At 43.9% G+C, this 21,907-nt stretch overlaps 1 protein-coding gene across 1 annotated transcript in view; it reads right to left on the minus strand.

Annotated features, from left to right (window-relative positions):
• The window catches only part of LOC138287842 (phytanoyl-CoA dioxygenase, peroxisomal-like), a 256,379-nt gene that overhangs the window by 79,116 nt on the left and 155,356 nt on the right, over nt 1–21,907 (minus strand). Inside the window, exon 7 of the mRNA XM_069228748.1 lies at nt 12,975–13,124. Coding sequence (XP_069084849.1) covers nt 12,975–13,124 — 150 coding nt within the window. The remainder of the gene's footprint in view (nt 1–12,974; nt 13,125–21,907) is intronic.

Genomic DNA, 21,907 nt, shown 5'->3' on the forward strand with positions numbered 1-21,907 from the left:
CTTGGTTCTTCATCAGTTGTGTCCGCTTCTTGGGAAGCCAGAAGGGTTTGGCTACAGGTAAGAGAATTAGCCCTGTGAACCAGTATTGCCTCGCCCACCTGGGAACTATTAAGATGAGCCGGAAACGTTCTGTTTTCAGCTTCTTGAGAACCTTGGGAAGCAATGGGAAAGGGAGAAAATCATATGCAAAGCTCCCAGACAATCGCATCGAAAGGGCATTTCCCCACGATCCCAGGAATGGGTATCGAATGGCGTAGAACTGGCATTTGGTGTTCTTGTTTGTAGCAAAGAGACCCAATGCCGGTTGGCCCCAGCGAGAGAAGACATTGTCCATCTCTTGTTGATCCAGCTCCCATTCATGGCAGCTGTCCAGCATCCTGCTGAGTGTGTCTGCAAGAGTGTTGCTGATGCAAGACATGTATTATGCCCTCAGAGGAATCTTGTGTAACATGAGCCAATCTCAGAGAGCTTGCTCTTCTTGTGAAAGGGATAGAGATTGAGTTCTTCCCTTTTTTATGTAATACATGCTGGCTGTGTTGTCTGTGTGGACCAGCACAGATGAGCCTGATATTCGTGGGAGAAAAGCCTGGAGAGTGAGAAATATTGCCTTTAACTGTAAGAGATTGGTATGCATCCATTTCTGATAGTTGGACCATTTTCCCTGGATGCACGTCTTGCAAATGACTGCCCAGTCCTCCAGAGGCATGCATTGTGAATACGAAGTCTAGGGTAAGGACACTCCACCCTTGAGAAATGTCATTGATGCGAGTCCACCACTGCAATGCCTTTGTCATCCTTGGTGTAACACTGATCACGTACTCGAAGGACCCTTGAGACTGAATCCATTGATGCTGAAGTTCTTTCTGCAGTGGTCTCATCTTCAGCCGCGCCAGAGGTACCGGATTTTTTGATGAAGACATAGGGGGTCATTATGACCCTGGCGGTCCTGCCCCGCCATGCTGGCGGTGGCGGCCAGACCACAGACAGCGTGGTGGTGCAGGACCGCCAAATATGACCATTGCAGTTCAGCATCTGTATTGGCAGGGGGAGGGGGATACGGACCGCCTGGCTGAAAGTTCATCACTTCGGCCCGGCGGTCCACCTAACACCATCCGCTGCATAATGAGTATTCTTACCGCCATAGATCCAGTGGCAGCAGCCTCGCCACGAAATCCCTTGCGGTAAGGATACTGCTGACAGGAATACTAATTCCTGTCGCCAATACAAGACTCCCTAATGCCCCCCCCTCTGTAGGAGCACCCCCACCCCATATCCCATAGGGAGCCCCCCCAAGCAGCAACACCCCCTACCCCTGATCCTTGTACTGCCCTCCACTCCATTCACACACACACACACACACACACACACACCCCTCCATTCATGCACACAACACTCAACACCCCCACCTCCCCTGTCGGTCGATCATCTTACCTGGTGGTTGTCCGGGAGGGAACGGGGGCCATGGGGCCTGCTCTGCCTGCACCGCCATGCAGATTAAAAAGTTGTAAATAAGGTGGGCGGATTTGTGATGACATGGCGGTGCCAGCAGAGGACCCTCCACTAGACTGCCGAACGCCAGTATGGCTGCTGGCGGTTCTCCGCCCAATATATAGCGGAGAGCTGCCAGTAGTCATAATATAGCGGTCTCAAGACCGCCATCACTGGCGCTCTCCTGACGGGCGTGACTTCGGCTGTCAACTGTTTAGACCGCCGAAGTCCTAATGAGGGCCATAATCCCTAGGAGCGACTTGAGTCTCACAAAAACTGATTTTTTTCTGGATATCCTTAGGGCTAGACTGGATAATGTCCGCTGTCTTTCTTCCAAGAGAGAGGCTTTGTTTCCGACTGTATCTATTTTTGCACCCAGAAAAAAATAATATTGCCTGATGGAATGGTGGAGGACTTTTGGTAATTTACCATTAGTCCTGGACTGCAAATTAATCTGCTGTGGTGTTATAACTTTTTAACAGCCAGTCGTCCAAGTAGGGGAACACTTGAAAACATTGTTTGAAAAGTGCAGCCGCCATTGGCATAAGACACTTTGTGAATATTCTGGGAGCTGACTTCAGTCTGAAAGGGACGACACTGAACGATAGTGGGTACCGGCTATAGTAAAGCGAAGGTACTTGCGATGCCTGGGATGAATGGGTATGTGAAAGTAGGCATCCTGGAGATCCAACATGTCATGTAATCTCCGCTGTTCAGAAGGTGGGGGATGTCCAACAGAATGATCATACAGAAGGATTGTTTGAGCAGAAACCTACTTAACTGTCTGAGATCCAGAATTGGCCTCTATTCTCCTGTCTTTTTTTCTTACTAGGAAAAACTGAGCGTAGACACCCAGTCCTCTCTGATGAAGAGGAAACTTCTCTATTGCACATTTGGAGAGCATTTGAGATGCTTCCTGTTTTAGTAAGTGAAGATGAGGTGGGTGCACCCCTTTCAGAGGATGGTTTGGAGGCCTGTGAACAAACTTCAAGGTATGACCGGCTCTTACCTTATCCAACACCCATTTCTCCGATGTTATCTCCTCCCAATGATGTAGGTAATTCAAGACATTTGTGCCCACCTGGTTGGAACGGGAGGAGGGAGGAATTAATTTATTGCGTCTTGTGTCCTGACTTTGGAGGGATGTTTCCCTCTGGCACCTTGTTTGCTATACGCTTCTGCGGGTGGTTCACGGTAGGCCTGGTGATATGGAGGCGTGCATTGCTATTGTCGCGGGTGTTACCTCTAAATAAAGAGAAACTCCTGTCTCTGGCTCAACAAAAGGGCAGTCTTTGGTACTGCAGGGTGTCAAGAGACCGGGCAGTGTCCGTGTCTGTTTTAATAGCCAACAAAGTCTATATGCTTGCCGAACAAAGGGGCTCATTTACAAGCCCCTTCACCACCATAGCATAGTTTTTTTTTTGTTTTTTTTTTTACACTATGACGGTGCAAAACAGTCCCCCACCCCACGCCATATTTTCAAACTGGCGCAATGTTACCATTGTGCCAATTTGTAAACCCTTGTGCCACATTATACCTGCGCCAGGTATATTGTATCCCATGGAGGTATCCCTCCCCCAGGGAGGCCCAAATAAAATGGTGCAGTGGGCGCAGGGCGATGAAAGGAAACTGGCACATTTGGAGCAGATGAACCAGTTCTTTGTATAGGAGGCCCAAAGTTAAGCTATCATAGGCCATGTCGAGAATCTTGGATTGGACCGCCAGTTGAAACAAAGTGGCTTTCTACCAACCTGAGTGATGCAAAACTGCTGCCAAGGCTAATTGTCGGAAGCCTGAGGAGGTGATGTCTAAGGCGCAGTCAATGATTTCTGTCGAGGTGCGTTCACCCTCTTTCAATATCCTTCTAGCCTCAGGTTGTTTATACTCCGGGATGAGGTCGATGAAGCTACTCACATTGTACCACATCTGGCGGTCATAGCAAACTAAAATTGCTAGGGTACTGGCTGCACGGACAGTGACTGCCAACATCAGTGAGAATCTTTTCCCTACATTGACCAGGCACCTGCCTTCCTTGTCTAGCACAGCCGAATTAGAAAAGGCTGGATTATTGGAGCGCCGCTGGGCAGCTTGAGACTCAACAGAGTCTGGCTTCGAATGGCCTATTAAGCCGGCAGGACAGTCTTTCCTATCTTTTTTTTAATTTTTATCCGGCCGAGGTGGTACTGGTGGAATAGTGGCTGGATTTTTCATAATTTTCATCTCTTCGCTCCATATGTAGTCAATTATGGAGATAACCTTCACTGACTTTCTGGCTTGCTCCTTGAAATCATGGACAAAACAATCTGTGAGGGAGACAGATGTTGGCAAGTGAAAACGTGTGGCAGCCCTAGCCATCAAATTATGAAACCCTCCGATATCCTCAGGTAATCATCCCACTCATCATGAGTATGTTGAGAAGCAAATATTTTTCCCTCTTCTCTCTCTCTCCTCTTCCAAGGAAGTATCATCCTCTCTGGGTGGCGCAGCAATCGTAGAGGATGGTGTAAGCTTAGTTGTTGCTGGAGGTGGAGGCATGTTTCTTGGTATAACTGGAGAGGTAGGCTGTGATTGCACAGGCTGCTGTGGTTTGTCTGTAGTCCTAAAGCATGTCCTGAAGGTCTTGATTCAGGGATGTAGCTATGTGCACCGTACTGTGAGGTTGAGAATATTGGAACAGCTCATATTGTCTGCCACAAGGGGTGTAATATGAAGCAATCCTGCTGGTCATATTCATCATCTTGATATTTGACATGCAGCTCTGATGGACTGTGGGCGTTCCCGAATGGCCCTTCACCCTCAGACTCTTCCCAGTCCAAGAGGTTGCTGGGTAGTAATGTTGAAACCTTGCTAGGGGACATGTCATCAGGATGCAAAGTACTCTTCGCGTCTTTAGTAATACTGATTGTGGTATGAGAATCAGCAGAATCTGAAGTGGCGGCAGCAATAGTGTATTGTGGCACTGATGTCTCTTTCATGGTAGATGGTGTCGTGGTTGGTGACACCGTTGATGGTGCTCTCAACGGTTTCGCTGCTAGTGGCATAGACAAAGATGGCCTAGCCGACAGTGATGTCTTTGTTGGCTTTGTCGAAGGAAGGGACGTAGTTGGTGGAGGAGATTTCGTCAACGGTCCTGAAGATATTGCCGTTGATGGAAGTTTTTTCTTCACTGGTGGCAATGTCAATTCCACTGTGTCAGAAAAGCTTGTGCCATCTACCGTTGTGTAAGAGATTAGTGTTGATGCGGCCGTCCTCGACGATGTTAGTGACGATGATGGCCTTGTTGACTAGAGAAAGGTGATGGAGGATGAGGTGGTGGTCGTAGACAGCACTGTTGAGGGTGTTGTCGTCGACTGGAGCCTCAGTGATACTTTTCTTGATGTTGACAGTTCAGAGGAAGGAGGAAGACAAGTCTTCTTTTTCTTTAGATATGGAGTGGACGACTGTGAGGAGGCTGACCATGGGGAGACCTGATGAATATTTTCCTTTGAAGGGTCTTTATGATGAGTTTTAGAAGCCTTCCTGCTCTCCTCAACGGCCCTGGTCGGATGATCTTGACCTTCTCTGGGATTTTGAAGTTGTGTCACTGTCCTCACCTGAAGTGTTGGACTTTGCCTATAACCATAAGAAAAGCCTTTCTTCACTGTCCATCAGAGTTTTAGAGGACAAGGTGCAAAAGATTTTGCAGATGTATAGGGTACAGGCAGTCCTTGTGGGGATCATCAATATGTAACCTTTTCTTGCCACTGGATTTGCAGAACGAAAAAAGAACTTTTTTGAGGGATCTGACATTTTTGGCTGTAGAAAGTAGAGTTCAGAGGAAAAAAACGAGCAGAGCTCAGGGAGACTCACTTCACATGGTGTGCAGTAGGAAATCTGAGGAAAAGAGACTCTCTTGGGAGTATTCCAGAGGGTGATGGTGCCCTATTGGTCATAGGTCAAGTCTGGTTCTTTTTTCAAAAGGACTTAGATAGGCTATTTAATTGATGGCTACTGCCATTATAGCCAATGCGGATTCCTGCATACTGCTTTCCTAAGGTACTGTGGGATTCCCACTTTGACAAATGGAAATAATTTAAGCATGTGAATCTATGAAAGATCCAATACTGGATAACTCAGGAGTACCTAGGCTCACTAGGTACTGTAAAATAAATGACATTTCCCAACTCCATCCACAAGTATTGCCATTCTGAGACTAAGAGTGGAAGCATAAGAATTCGGGGTGTTTGACTGGGGTATGAGCCTTGGTCAATCAGGAACCAAAATCCTTGTCAGGGTGAGGCACAAGCCAACTCTAAATTAACCTGTGCTCAACCCTCTGGTAGCTTGGTACAGATCAGTCAGGATTAACTCTCAAGGCAATGTGTAACGTGTTTGTGCAACACTTCAAAAGTAATAATGTGAGAACCCCACACAAAATGGACCTCAGCCCATATTAGACAAATAGAGCTTTCTGTAATAAGTAAAACAAGACCAGAACGACAAAAATCCAAACAGTAGAACCAAAGATATGCAATTGTAAAGATGTTCGTGAAAATGGCGCCAAAAAGCAGCTAGTTCAGGTTGACTGCGATGCAGCATGGACTGGCTACAGGAACCCAGTGAGGCCCGCTGAACAAAGTACCTTTAACCCAGGTTTGTAAAGCGTTGATAGGATGTGCGTTGAAGATGTGTTGCACAGTTGAAGCAATAGTCTGTTCTGTGTGATGAGGGCCTGCATCATTGTCGAGGATCTGCAGATGGGATTTGATGTGAGATACTGCGACGGGTCCACTCCACACAGCAGCGGTGATGTGTTGGTTCGGCTTGGGTTTGCGCTGCGCAGCAGAGGAGATGAGCCAGTTTTACTGGATCCGCAGAGGCTGGCCGAGCACATTAAGTCCACTTCCAGGGGTCCAGGACTTGGGTGGCATCACTCGGCTGGGTAGACTCACAGATGGCCGAGTCCAAGTGCAAGTGCAGTTGGAAGTTTGTTGGAAACCTGTTGTGTCCCATAGGCTTCAAATCAGGATACCAGCCAACTAGTCCTTGGAGTCACTGGGTTCTGGGTTCAAGAGATGCAGGTCTAGTTCTTCTCACCCAGGTAAGGGGGCAGCAAGTAACCACAGCTGGCAGCATTTCTTTCACAGCAGTAGTCCAGCAGAGCGGCAGTCCTTTCAACAGTACAGCAGTCATTTTTCGTGGCAGAGTATCCACAGGTCCAGACGTGTACTGAAGGGGTGGTCTCTGAGGTCCAGCATATACAGTCAGATGTGCCTATGAAGTTGGGAGAAGCTTCTAGAGGCATGCCTTTGAGGTGCACAGCTGCCCTGCCTTTCTGGCCCTGGCTCCAGACTAACTACAGGTGGTATGAAGTCCTTTGTGTGGAGACAGGACACAGACTATTAAAATGTAAGTGGGGCTGGGTCCAGCTCCTACCTCCCATCCTACCAGTGATGGCCTATCCAGACACACCTAAACTCCCCATTGTGTGTGGCTGTCTAGGAGCAGGACACAAAGCCCAACTGTTGCCTACACCCAGTCATGTGACGCAGAGACAGGCTGCAGGTACCAAATAGCTGATTCCAGAGACACTAAACATGATCAGGTTATTGCTTCCCATTTGGAAATTACACTTAAAGAATGTAAGAAGGCAACTCTGTTATCGCTTGGAAGAGATAGGACTTGCAGTAGTGAAAAAACAAATTTCACAGTTTTTTACTACCAGGACATGTAACACTTCATAGTACATGTTCTAGTATTTAAATACATTGCACCCTGACCTCTGGGCTGTCCAGGGCTTACCCTAGGGGTGACCTATACATATTAAAAAGGAAGGTTTGGGCCTGGCAAAAGGTTTACTTTTCCAGGCCAACATAGCAGCTAACAACTGCATACACAGGCTGCAATGGCAAGCCTTAGACATGTTCAAAGTGCAACTTAATTGGGTGCCCTTCTCACAGGTTCTTCGTATCAAAAGAATCACTTCACACAATGAGGTTTGTATGAAGACCATGGAGGAATTTAAAATACATTTCATCCAAAGAGGATATCCTGAGGACTTACTTGATTCCACTATTCGAATACAAGAAATGAACTGCAAGAGTCTGCTGCAGGACAATCACAGTGGAGAAACCTGCACATCCAGTATTTGTATCAGAATGTGCAACTAATTCGCAAACTAGAGAATACATCATCAGCCAGCAGTGGGAACTCTTACAGACTGAGCCCGATTTCAAGGGCTGTTCCAACACAAACCTATTTTTGCATACCAACGTATAAAAAAATAAATTTGAAGGAGATTGTGGCCTTGACAAAACCTGTGATGACTACCTCATTCTCTGGGACCAGAAAATGCTAGAATTGTGTACACTGCAACAACATAATTGTGGAGGCCACTGTTGTTCACCCTAAATCGGGTCAATCTATAAAATGTGGACACGCCACAGATTGTAATGCACGTTGTGTAATATATGGTATTAGGTGCCCTTACGGCTTGATGTATGTTAGCAAAACGGAGAGGAAGATAGAAGTGTAGATAACTGAACATAGGAGCATGATAAGTCTGCACACTGGTTGGAACAAAAATATAATATAGCACAATTATTCTTCCTGATTCTGGAGGTGATTAAACCGGACCCTGAAATCAACATACATAAAACCTTGTCACAAAGGGAAAGCTTTTGGATAAAACAAAATGAATACCCTTGCACCTCAAGGTCTCAATGACAAGCTGGAGATGTTACTGGATAGGTAAGTAGACATATATTCCAAACGAGGCACACATCTATTACAGTCCACTTTTTCTTCTTCCTCTTTTAAGCACAGCGCGCAGGGTTCTAGATCACAGTGGGACAGTTTTTTCAGGCATAAATCATACCATTAACAACTTAAGGTAGTGTCGACAGATAGTACGGTATAGGCAGGTACACTCAGATACACGGGAGATGCATGTTCAAAACGAGACATGTACAAAAACACACCGAAGATCTTGTGCAATGAGGTTCTACATTGAATATTCAGTGTCACATTTTTGCTAAGTTTTTAATACCATTTTGGGTATAATTTTTTGTACAGTGAAGCTTACCTTTAGGTTGACACACATAGGTAGTGCAGCACCTGTGAAAAGTGTTATATCTAATCCTTTTATAATTGCAATTATTTTCAGAATTTCACGTTTATGGGGATCTATAATTGCATTTCACTAAATGTGCATTGATCAAGTAGTACACATGATTTACCAGCTTTGTATTGTTTCTTGGCACGTGCTAAGATCTCTCTTTTTTTAAATCTATCATATCTTGTATGAAAATATATACTGAATAGTCAGTGTCACATTCTTGCGATGCATTTATTACCAGTTTTGGGGCGCAATTTGTTGCGCACTTATCTTTGTTTCAAGTCTGAAGACACATAGGCGATGTGTCCTTAACAGAGAACTTGTGGAAAGCGCCATACAATCCAATCCATTTATATACCAATAATTGTCAGGATTTTGAGTTTCTGAGGATCTATTATTGTACTTCAATAAATGTGCATTGACCAAGAGGCAGGTATTAATTACCAGCTTTGTTGCGTTTCCTCATATGTGCTAGTAATCTTCCACTTTCTGAGTCTGTCTATCAAATCTATGACACATCACATTAGGGGCGGTGATAATTCACTGGTATTGTCAATGGCGGCATGCTTGTTTTGGGCAGATGTTGCATTCACATTGACGGTAACCACGCATGCTTTACTTTGAGTGCTTTTTCATTTTAATTTTGTAAATTTGGAATCACTTAGCAAAATTTTTCATTTCATTTCTTTAGCCGACAAACTAGCAGAGTATGGCTCACCGACAGGATTGGGTGCCACTATTTATTATTTTATGGGTTTCGCTAGTTGAGTATAGCTGAACCATAACACAGTTCTCTTGGGTGCTGCTTATTATGGTCTTCGGATGGATGTAACATGGGCTTCCTGCTTGTCACTAATGGTGGTTTGTTTCTTTCACAGTATTTTCAGGCTGTTTGCCCAATTCTGTACAGTACTTAGGAGTGACTGACCATCGATAAATGGAGAGCATCAGACACTCCATTCATTAGTTGTGTTTGTGCCATATATTGATGCCATTGTTTGTATATGAGAATTTGCACATTTTCACAGTGAGATGCATGCTGGTATATGCAGTTCCTTTGAGCTTTCACAGGCACTTTGGGCACAGAAATAGCACTGGTTTCTTAGCACACAAATTGCAAGAGGTCACTGTAACACTCATTATGAATAAGCCTTTTCCACTTTTGTATGAGGTGATGGGGTCTCTCAAGTTATGCGGAGACAGGCGTATCACGCTTACCGTCACCCCACTGCTGTTTTCATTCGGTCGCTTGGACGGATCACTATTAAACACGGTTCCCTTTTTTCCCACATGCACGAAAGGAACTTACCAGTACTTTTAAAATATAGGGCATGTTTTTACTCAGCCTAACACTCATGTGCTTTAATTCCTTCACTTCTTCTGACCCCCCTACAAACTGTTCTAATTTGACCCTTGAGGTCTCTTATTCCTTTTATAATTAACCCTGACAAAGGTTTTTCCCCAAAATGCACTGGGTTATGACATCAGTCATTTACATAAGACGTTTGGCTCAGTGATACAATGTTTCATCCAGATTCTACAAGTGTGGAGTAACATTTGCATGTGCATCATGGAAACAGAGATCATCGTTTGCTCCAAAAAACGGTTTGAAACGTGATAAACAATAATCTTGTTTTGAAGAGGAAACTGTCAGGAAAGAACAGGATTAGATACTAGTCACATTGGAAGCCAATGGAATGACATAGTTGTTTGCTTTGGGTCTAGCCCTCCTCAGTGGACCAGGTATTTACGGAAGAAAAGGTTTACTCTGACAGGTCGAAAAGGCAGTTTGAACTGCACACACAAGCTCTGCAATGCAGGCCTGAGATCTATTTAAAGGACTGCTTACGTGGGTGGCAGAATCAGTGCTGCGGACCCACTGGTAGCATTTAATTTACCAATCATGGGTACAAGTAATACCACTTTACTAGGGACTTACAAGTAAATTAAATATGTCAATTGTGTATAAGCCAATATTACTATGTTTAGAGGAGAGAGCACAATCACTTTAGCACGGGTGAGCGGTGTTGGAGTGCACAAAGTCCTACGCCCAGCCAAAACAAGGTCAGTAAAAATGGAGGAGGAAGGCAAAATGTTTGGGGGGAAGACCACCCTAAGGTTGACAGGTCTAACAGCCAGTTCACTTAGTGGATGAGCCAGAACGTTTTGCAATGTTTTCTTGTCCTAGCTCACTCAGTCCACCCCCACCCCATCTCTGGCATCTGGCCCTCAGTCCAGGGCTACAATCCCAAACATATTACTTCCGTCTGGGACCTGAGCTTTGTTCTGGACAATAAACTCTCCATTCTAGGACAGGTCAGTAAGTTATTTTCTACCTGTATCCTAGTTCTCAAAACCCTTTGTAAATCATTCCATTCCTTTCTATATCTTCCTGGCTACTCATTATCCAGGCCACAGTTTTGAGTAGATTGGATTACTGTAACAGTCTTTTTCTAGGCACCCTAGTTTCCATGTTTTCAAAGGCTTCCGATTATCTAAAATGCAGATGCTAGACTGACCTTACAACTCCCTCACTCTTTCGTCCACTTTAGTAACCTTCACTGCCTGCCAATATAAAAAAGGGTGGTCTTTAAATCCTTATGTTTTTAGTTTAGAAACTTTCCTGGGTTTGGATCTACCTACATGCAGAAAAGATTGTCACACTGTACCGAATGCTCGTCCTCTCAGATCCATGGACCACAGTCTGTTTGCCACTGCTAATATACAGCGTCTTCAATCTGGAGACACAGCCTTCTCTTTTCAAGCTGCTGTGATCTAGAACGCTCTTCTCTAACAATTCTGCCAACACGATCAACTGATTTCCTTTTGTAAAGCACTGAAATTTAAGTTTTTCACCATCTAGAATACAGTCAAGCAGAAGGCAATGCTGTTCATTGTTGTGATGTAGTGCCAGGACACTACTATAATGGCAGTCACGCTTTACAAATATCATATACAAATAAAACTAAATATATGAAAAACAGGATTGGTATGTGGAAATATACATCCTACAACTTAAAAAAGACATTATTCAGTCTCCTTCTTCCAGTGCCCAAAAGACCTGAGAAAGGAACTACTTCTCAAATTTCACCTTACGGAAGAAAAGACTCAAGATCCTGAGGTATAGGAATGGAAGAAGACTGCTGTGCTTCTTGGGAACCAGAAGTATGGAGAGTAGCATCTGTGGCCAATTCCTGATCCCACACCAACCTCCACTGCCATTTTCTGCAACAGAGTCGTCACCTTCTGCTGCAGAACATGGAGATGTTCTTGTGACTGAGGGATCCTGGAGGGGCAGGGCATCTTGGGAGGAAACTGTTGGAATGGTAGGACATAACCCCTCCTTTATAAACTCTGAATGACCCACTGGTCTGAAGTTATAGCATTTCAGGCCTGCAGAAAGGAATGCTGGCCTCTCACCAGTCTCACATGCTCCGACATGGGTGATCTAGAGCTACTTCTTAGTTGGGGCAGGGGAGGAGAAGGATGAGCAGGAGATTGTCTGTTGAAGGGCATGAGCTCTGTCTTTCCCTCAGATTGCTTATGCAGCAGGTTTCGTGACTGCTGCTTGGGTTGAGCTGCCTTGCACTGCCAGAAATTAAAGCCTTGTAACTTCCAAAATTGTTTATAGTCCCTTTGAGGGGGCTGTAGTGCTATGGATCGTGACATAGTTCTACTTGTTTTGTACTAAAGCTGTCAGCTTTATCTCTGAACAGTTGGGATCCATTGGAAGGTAAAAAATTAACGTGGTCTGGACATCTGTTGAAAAACCTGTTGTATGAAGTTAGATGCGTTGTGGAATGTTACAGAAGAGGCTATAGCCCTTGCTACCACGAAGGCAGTATCAAACCATGACTTTGTGATGTTCTTCTATGCCACTTGTTCATCTCTCAGGAGCTCAGAAAGGTGCTTTTTAAGGTTATCACACAAATTTCAGGCAATGAGTTGATGCTAACATAATCTGAGTCAAAGACCTTATTCGTTGACCAAACAGGGAGAGGGCTCAACCTCTCTCACATCTGTCCTTTACTTTCAATCTAATATCAACAAAATCTGTTTTGATTCTGCCAAAGGCCTAAAACATACCAGTTATTCGTAAACTTCACTATGCAAGAGCTTCCCTGTCTATCTCCACAACTTGTTAAAACCTCCCTCTATGTTCAACTTTATCCAAAAAGCAGGCATGGTGAACACTGGAGGCCTCAATACAATACTTACCTTTGTTCCCTGAGACCGGTTACTGTGTTACGAACTCTCCTGACGCTTCAAGATAAGCATCATTTTCCCTTCAATTAATACTGTTGGTACTATACAAAACTTAAAATGTGTTGTAGCACATAAAAACAACACTGTTCAAGGATTAGTTTTTCTTAAAATAAAAATGACATACCTTGCGGAATCCTGATGTCCTGTTCATTCCAGATCCATGAATAAGTAGTGGATGAAAGAAAACAGTGTCCCCTTTCTCCATAATAAGGTGGACCCTTGGAAGGCTTTTATCATAGTCACGCACACCATGGTACATCTTATTTACACCCCCCTAGTAAGAAAAATATATATTTTAGCACCATCAGTGGGAATGTTTGAGCTCTTGGGATGATAAAAGCCTGGGGTGGATATTAATGAGCCATTCCTGAAATGTGTTGCTCAGGATACATCTCTACATTTCTATTTCTTAAAATTGCCGGGTGGTGCAATTCGGTAGGTAAACTGATTGCATAATTTGGCAGTCTAAGTGAGTACTCTGTATGGAAATGTTGGCCATAAATAATAGAGAATCCAGCATAGTTGGATTATAATATATATGTAATGGTACATGAATTAAAACAGAACAAGCAAATGAAAACACACACTGAAAGTAACAAATATGAGGTAATGAACACATTTTGATGTTCACATAGTATGTGTAGATTTGGTACCCTAAGAAATGTGTTAGGATAACCTCTCACAAAATACCTTAGCAGAAAATAAAAGCCTTGGCATGAAAGTTATGGTGTATGACACTGGAGATACTTTCAGCTATTTGGATAGCACATCTTGTGTTTTGAGGTTTGCTTTCCTCCACCACTTTTTCACACACTTACTCTTTGGTGCAGTGTTGATCACTGTAGGTTGAAATAGTATAGTTTGTACAATGATGACGGATCATCCTTTGTGGGATTTCTAATATTACAGAGCATAGGTAATTCAATTTCCAAAACATACCAATCTCTGGCTGTATCATATTTATGATAATATCACAACCCCTTCTTGGATACATTTTTACAGATGACCCTGATCTTTTGTAAGCAAATTTATATTTGGGACATTTGCTAAACAATATAAGTACATCTACAATTCTTCCAGTCATCAATTAGGGAGGATATTGTTTGCTAATAAAGGAAAAGAGGTGAAACTCTTTTCAGCTTCTTACTATGTTTAAATGATCTTCCATTTTATTTAATGAGAAAGAGTACTGTACTGAAGCATTTATTTGGCCCTTACCATCCAGATATGGGACACTGAGGCACTTGTCTACATGGGCAGCAAGCTACGCTATGTAGGTTGTGCTGTTGGAAGCATGGTGATTTTTGATCCTAAGTGGGAAGTGTTTCCATGCCCTGTGTAATGACCACCAAGGTGCAGTTGTGTTATCGGACGCAGCAGTTAGAAGTGTGTTGGATGAAGAGGTGTGTGAGAGAGAGAGAAAGAAAGAGAGAAAGATGCACAGTTTATAGTGCACCTGCACAGCTACTCTAAGCTGGCAGCTTAGAGTAGCTATGCAGGTCTCATTATGGTATTTTGTATGATCATAGTCTTGTTAATGTAGAGAGAAAAGTAAGGTGGTGTGAAAAGGATTTTATCACAGCAGATAGTCCTCTGCAGTAAAATGTTTTATGTGTCGGTCAAGAAGCAGCCTCCAGAATGCCCGAAGGCTCATTCCACCAGGGCTGAAGCTGCTACCTTTCTGGTGGCATGTGGAGTGCCTGTCTTTGACATCTGCCAGGCTGCAAAGTGGGAGTCAGTGCACACATTCACAAAGCACTACTGCCTTGACAGCCAGGTCTGACAGAAAAGGCATTTTGTAAAGTCGGTCCTGCAGTGCTTTTCAGTCTCAGCCCACTACACAGACGATGAACCTTGGGGGAGATTCTGCTTTGTTATCTATTCCAAAGGTGAGGAATGTACAGTTAGAATTATCCATCAGAAAAGCAAGTTACTTACCTTCAGTAATATTATTTCTGATTGATGCTCTAACCGCTGATTCCTCACTGCCTTCACACCTTCCCATTCTATGTAATGGTCTTTTTTTTACCATCTAAAAAGTTCTCAAATTAGAGTTCTGCACACTGGTTCCTACTTTTGTTCCTGCTCCACAGCTGTGGGGGAGGATAGAATGTTACCAAAGAAACTGACATCGGGCACACGAGTGGTGCCTATATGTGACTCCATTCCCTCACTTTTGGGGGAGCATGAGGCGGTCAAGGCAGCCATCCAGTTGTATAGATTCAGGGCAGATGGAACATGGGCCAGTGTGAGCATCTTGAATTTGTCCTGCTGCAGAAAGACATTCCAAGGGCAAAGATCTAAAATAAGGCAGTAAAATAAATTAAAAAGGCTCTGCCCTTCAGCACAACGGAATAGTAGGAACCCAGTTAATGGCCCCTTTTCCAGGAGATACTGTATCTCTTGCAGCAAAATAAATAGGTCCTCGCCTGAGAACGCCTGTGATGTGGGAGGAAGTTGAGTGGCTAGTAAATGAATGGAATGGGAAAGCAAACTGGACTATGTAGAGGACCCATCTGTTGGATCAAATGGCCAGCCACACTGAAAGAAAGTGTCCGATCCTGCCTCCCACAGAGTGGCCGCGCCCAGTTAAGGGCAAACTAAATCAACTTAGAGGCTGATACCATAGGGGTGGAGGGCTGGTAGAATGGTGTCCCTGGTGACCTGCAAGATGTCTGCTTGATCTTGGTCATTAGCCCCAAAAGAACCGACAAATGCTGTGGTGGCGAGGCCTGCCTGTGTTTAGACACTAGTCCTCTGGAGCATCTCAAAAGGAGGAACGCTGCTGAGCAAACAGTCAGGCTGGAGCAGAATGGCCAAAGGGATGCACTGTGGTCTGCTTTCTTTAAATCATTTGAGGATTGGATCTCCTTTTTCACAAAAGAGGCGGAACCCATCAGAAGACATAAGCATGAGTGATACAAGTATGTCCCCAAAAAAGCCTGTGGATTGCATCCAAGTGTGGTGACAGAGCACCACACTAGAGCATACTACTTGCACAAAGCAGTCAGTGTTCAGGCCAGCATGATGTACATACCAGGCTGCATCCTGGCCATCCTGGAATGGTTTCATCTAAAGGGGCCCTGAAATCTTCCTGGACTGCTGGTAACATCTTACTGGCCATGGCCCACAGGGCATGCTTGTAATGGTTTAAAAGGCAGACCACATTGGGTAACCCCAATGGCAAACTGACAGAAATGCTTCAATCCTATTTGGACTCCCTATCTGGAGGGATTGTAAGGTATGCATTAGGGTTGACTTTGATGGTGGAGGCTTGGACCACCAAACTCTAAAAAGTTGGGTGCTCCATAAAAAAGTGTAGGTCTCTCGGCACCGGTCAGTGTTGCTGGCCCCCTGCCAGTTCACAGGTGGGCAAGAACACGGCTTTGCCCACATACCCAAAAGAGTGTCAGTGAGGGCTACATTAAAATAGAATGGCTCAGATGAGGCTGGCCCAGGGTGTAAAATCTCAGTCAGGACAATAGACTTGACTTCAGCTTAAGGCAGTTGTACTTCCAGGACCTCAGCTGCACATCTAATCACCCTGGCAAATGATGCACTCTTCTCCACTGGGGTGAAACCAGCACTGTGTGATGGGAGGCATTCAGTCCCCTGGGATCTTGCAAGTCCATAGCAATATCATTGTTATTACAGTTTGGAGAAAATAATCACCATCGTCATTATCAGATTCATCAGAGTCTGAGCAAGGGCACAAGTTATAGTTACTTTAGGGTGCAAGTTATAATTACTTTAAATAACTAACTAGAACTGCTGAACTTCTATGGTTTTGTACGAGTAAATTCAGAACCTAACTAGAACGTCTCTGTAACTTTTGTGCCCTAAGGTAACTATAACTCACGAACTCGCCAGGCACTGATAATTACCCCTCATATTACAACACTCATGACATCTTTGATAAAATCATTGATAGTATCAATGTAATATTTGCAGTAAAATTATTGATGAGGTAACTGTACAAGGCAGGGGTGCAATTTATAGTTATCTTAGGGCACGAGTTATAGCTGCTTGAATGAACTAACTATAAAAGCTGAATTTCTATGGTTTTGTACATTTAAAATGTGAGTCTAACTATAACATCCCTGTCGTCTTTGGTTTTTGAAGTGAATATATAGATAGAACAATTTCTGTCACAAGTTTTATTTAGCTGTGACCTGCCCATGAAAATGCATCCAAGTTCTGTTGCAAATGTCCTAATTGATGATCTACCTCACAAGGAGGATGCAATTCACAGGAGATCCCTCTTTTCATTGTTGCCACATAATGTCCACCAGTCACGTTTCTGAGCCCCTTTCGTGGTAGGTAGCAGGACCTCAGAACAGGGGAATGCAACTTAATAAACAGAATTGTGCGTGTGTAGTGTTCATCAAACCCATCTCACTTAGGGGGATTTTGTTGAAAGGGCGCAAGATTTAGATAGAGAGTTTGACCAGTCTTGGAAAACTCACCATAGAAGCGGGTACGCAGTAGAATTCCCATGAGTGATAGATGAGCACCCAAGTCAGCAATGAGCTAATAAGTACAAAGTAGACCCCCCCCCCTTATAGATGAGCCAGATGACATCTGAGGACTCGCTTATACAGTCAAGATCTAAAAGAGATAGAAAACCTTCTATGGAGCAAGATCATTCGGTAGAAGGTCAGCTGTAATCTATACATATGGCCACAAACATAAGTTAAGAAGTAATCAGGCCGCTATGGGTTTTCCATCTTCAGAAGATCTTTGCTTGAGAATCCCTCCCACCTGAGTGCCATAGATATAAATAAAACCTATGGTCCTGAGTGTTTTCAGCCTCCATAACACACTAGAAGCAGGACAAGGTATAAGAAACACCATTTTAGGAACGTCGGTAACTGTTGATGACTTTCTGACCACCCCTCTATTCAGAACATAGGATCCAGTAGTCCACTCTTTCCTTATCCAAGCGAACACTAAACGATCACTCCTTCCTGGAACACACTTCTGTGGGCCCATAAAGCTGTACAGTTTACGAAGTGTTCTGTTGCCAATTCTATTTTTCAGATGACGATCTGAACCTTCACTTCTTGATCAATTATTCACCCCTGCATGTTCCAGCTTTCCACAACTGTGCCTTCTCATCACAGCCTACACTCTGGAACGGTACATTCACAACTATGAAGAACAGATCACCGCCACGAACTCCCAAGTCCTAGGGTCTTCAAAAAGCAATGTCTTCCAAGCGCTCCATCAAACACCATTTCCTTGCTATATTTTTCTGAAGAACTTCCATCTTCCACCCACTTAAATGTCTCTGAAGACAGGTTGCCAGGCTGGAAACGTTCCAATCATTCCCATAACGAGTGCCAGAGGATAACAGAGGGGTAAGTATGGTAACAATATGGAAAGCTGAAAGCAAATCCTTCTATGGAAAAGAGCTGCTTGTGCTTTGTGCAGTGCATTTAGGACACCGGGAAACACCTCCAGAAAACTAACTTTTTAGGTGTGAGGAGGGACTATGATCTGCACAGGAATACTGAAAGATGGAAACAACAAATTTCTCATAGTTATGTTCGGCTTAGCACGAGAGCAATGATTTCTTTAAAGATAGGAGGGATTAGTAAAATGGTTGTGGAGTTTAAAGGCACTGTAGTTTCCTAGATACTATTTGGAAAGGCAGTCATGCAAAGAACCGTGTCTTTGGTTATGAGGAAAGAGGAAAAGTACCTAGAGTTATAACAACCATTTGGTGCATACTGGAGTAAGAGTGTCTTCTCTTTCGAGGACATTCATCGGCAATGTTGTCTCTGAAGCTAGAGCCTTGTACTTGATGAGTTGACACATATTACGATAGCGCTTGCCTGAGTGCGTTTTATTTTTTCTGTTGTACACTGCACTTAGGGACAGATGTATGAAGCTTTTTTTCAGATTGGAAACGTCCTGATTTGCAGATCTGGCAGTTTGCGACTGGAAAAAAGCATTTTCCTTATGTACCAAAAACTATTTAGCGATTCGGTAACCTATTACTGAATCACAAAATAGGTTAGAGATTCAGTATTAGAAAGGAGCGATTTAAGGCGTACCCTTTCCTAATAGCACCTTGCAGTGGTACGTATGAATGTTTCGTGACCAAAATGCAGTTACAAAACATTTGCTTTTTACCACAGAAAATTCAATTTGGGGGTTAACCATTTGCAAAGGAGAATGGGTCCCCAAGGGACGCCTTCCCCTTTGTGAATGCATGTGTAAACGTTTTTTACGGGCAGGCATTGGGTCCAATGGTCCATTGCCTACTCTTAAAAAGTGAACTTGAAAAGTTTCATTTTAATTTTTGAAACTCACCCATTTGTCCTTTGAAAAAAACGGCCAGCATAAAAAAAAAAAAAGTGCTTTATTTAAAAGCAAACAGACATGGTGGTCTGCTTTCCCCAGCAAGCCACCATCCCTGTGTTTTTAGCAGTTCCCAATGGGTCGCAAATTATAACCTACCTCATGAATGTTAGTGAGATACATCAATTGCTAAATGTGTCAAGGACACATTAATGCATAGGTGATTTTGATTTCCTATTAGCGAATTGCAAAGATTTGTTATCAGTAACTCGCAAAATTAAACCAACGTACATGTGACCCTTGATTTCTGGGCATTTATGCACAGGTAGGGATCTTCCAATGTACCCCAATCGGAAAAGGTAACCTATTTGTAGAATCGACCTGAAATACAACTAATAAAAAATAAACATGAAAATATTTTGCTTGGGACAGTAATTCCTTTACAGAAAATGAAAAGATTATCCCGACAGCAGAGCAGGCAATGGAACCAAACAAGGTCCCAGAGCTGACAGCAGAGGGGTCATACTTGGTGGGGTGGTGGAGAGGGGCAATGTGAGATCAAGTTCAGCTGTAATTTACTGCGCCCAAATCCAGCCCCCTGATCCACCTGACATCTCTAACGCCTCCACGGTTCAAGACCCATGGCTTTCCATCTGTAGCCAGCCATGCAGGAGAGGACTTGGTAGTCGTAAAAGAGTAATTGAGGTGCTGCAGCTACAAGACAAAATAAGTTCCAACGCCAGGGTTGAGATTCTAGTTGAGAGCAGTGGGGATCAGCCATCAAAATGTTTGTGTCTTTTCCATTCTACAGAATTCACCTTCATATGTGCACACCCTCCTTTCCACATGTGTGGGTCTGATCAAGATGAACAAGTTACTTACCTTCCGTTACATCTGTACTGGTTGAGGCTGTATCTAACTGCAGACTCCTCACCTTAGAATATTCCCTAGACATCAGACTGGATCTAGAAAATCTTGAGCAGTGTCTCTGTCCGTCAGTAATTGGTATCCATTGGCGCAACGTCAGCGTCATGCACCTAAAAAGTGACTAGCATGGTTCCTATATAGGCACCACCACAGCATGCTCAAAATCGCAGAGCCAAGTCAGACTGATTTGTGACCGGAGATCCTCCTGAAGGGGCAGCCTGATTGGAGGACTAATGCACATGCCCATGAGTTCTGGATACCAAGCTTTCTGTTCCCAGTCGAGAGCCACCAAGATGACGGATGCCTGGTCAGTCCTGATCTTTCATGAGAGCTCAGGGTAGGAGCTGTATCCGTGGAAAAGCTTACAGGAGTCTCTTTGGAAACTCCAAAGTGCAAAACTGCTGACTTTTTGTGTTCTTGGCAGTGGCAAACAGATTAAGCCAAGGTTCTCCCCATGCTTGCAAGAGACCTTGCACCGCCTCCAGATGACGATTCTATTTGTGACCTGCAGGCATTAACGGCTGAGCTGGTCTGCCCTGGCATTCAGAGACCCAAGCCAGGTGTTGCACACTCACAAAGATGTCCCAGCAGTCCAGCCATGTCCACAGGTGCTGGGTCTCTTGGCACAGGGTCCATGACCCCACCCTGCCCTGTTAGTTGCAACACCACATGACGGTGGTATTGTCTGTGAACACTTGCACCAGCCTTCCCTTGGTAGGTGGGAGGAAGGCTTTCAATGCCAAGTGGTTGGCGGTCAGCTCCAGAAGGGTGAGATGGGAGTCCACCGGAGACCAGAGTCCTTTGATCTCTACCTTTCCTGGGTGGCAGCCCCAACCGAGAAGTGATGTATTGGTCACCACTGTCAGATCTGGGTGGGGACAGGAGAGAGGTCTGGACCAGGTCAGAGAGCCTCCCCTGGTACTGTGCCCACTGAGACTTGAGGTCGCACTGCAGAGGCCGCATGAGCCATCAAGCATGCTTCACAAGCTGGATGCAGTAGGCCATCAGACCCAGCAGCTGAGGTTGATATTTAGGGATCATAGCCGAATGTCTTTCATACACAGTGTTTTCAACTCACTCGCCATACTACATTAACTATAACTCACAACGCTACCATGCATTGTGTAATGAAAAATCACCTCAACTGAGATGTCATAAGTGTTGCTATGAAAGCTATGATTTTAAATGGTATAAGTAATGTCATATGCAAAAACATAACCAGTGCATTGGTAAGGCGTGAGTTATAGTTAATGTGGTATGGTGAATGAGGTGAGAGCACTGTGTACCAAGCTGAGAGACTTATAGAAATTTGAAGATGGTTTGTTAACATAAAATGTAAGTTATGAGTAACACTGTGTACATAGGTGGGTGATATAGTAATATGAAGGTGGTGTGTAAATTGAAGATATTACTTTAAGTTTAGAATTTCTAATTCTGATGTAGTTTAAGAATAGTTAGTATGGATAGAATTAATATAGTTTTCCTAACTATAACTTATCTATAACCTTTGGCTTTTTCATGGAATTTCAATAGTTTTATGTTTTTAATGAAAATGTGTTTCAAATCGTAGTAATGAGTTATTTATTAAGGTATTACGGTGAGGGACAGTGGGCAACTGTATTAGGCTGTTGTAGAGTGGACTTGTATAGAGTATAGTAGCATGTTATACAGTGGAGCTGTGTAGAGAGGATGATTGGACAGTGGCACAGAGTGAGGTAAAGTCTCATATAGTGTAGTAGAGCTCAGAGGAGTTACGTAACAGTGTGGAATAAAGTAAATACAATGTATTCGCATGTCGTACAGTAGAGTGGATTATAGTGTAGT

The sequence above is a fragment of the Pleurodeles waltl genome, chromosome 4_1 (genome assembly GCF_031143425.1).
Source record: "Pleurodeles waltl isolate 20211129_DDA chromosome 4_1, aPleWal1.hap1.20221129, whole genome shotgun sequence".
NCBI lineage: Eukaryota > Metazoa > Chordata > Amphibia > Caudata > Salamandridae > Pleurodeles > Pleurodeles waltl.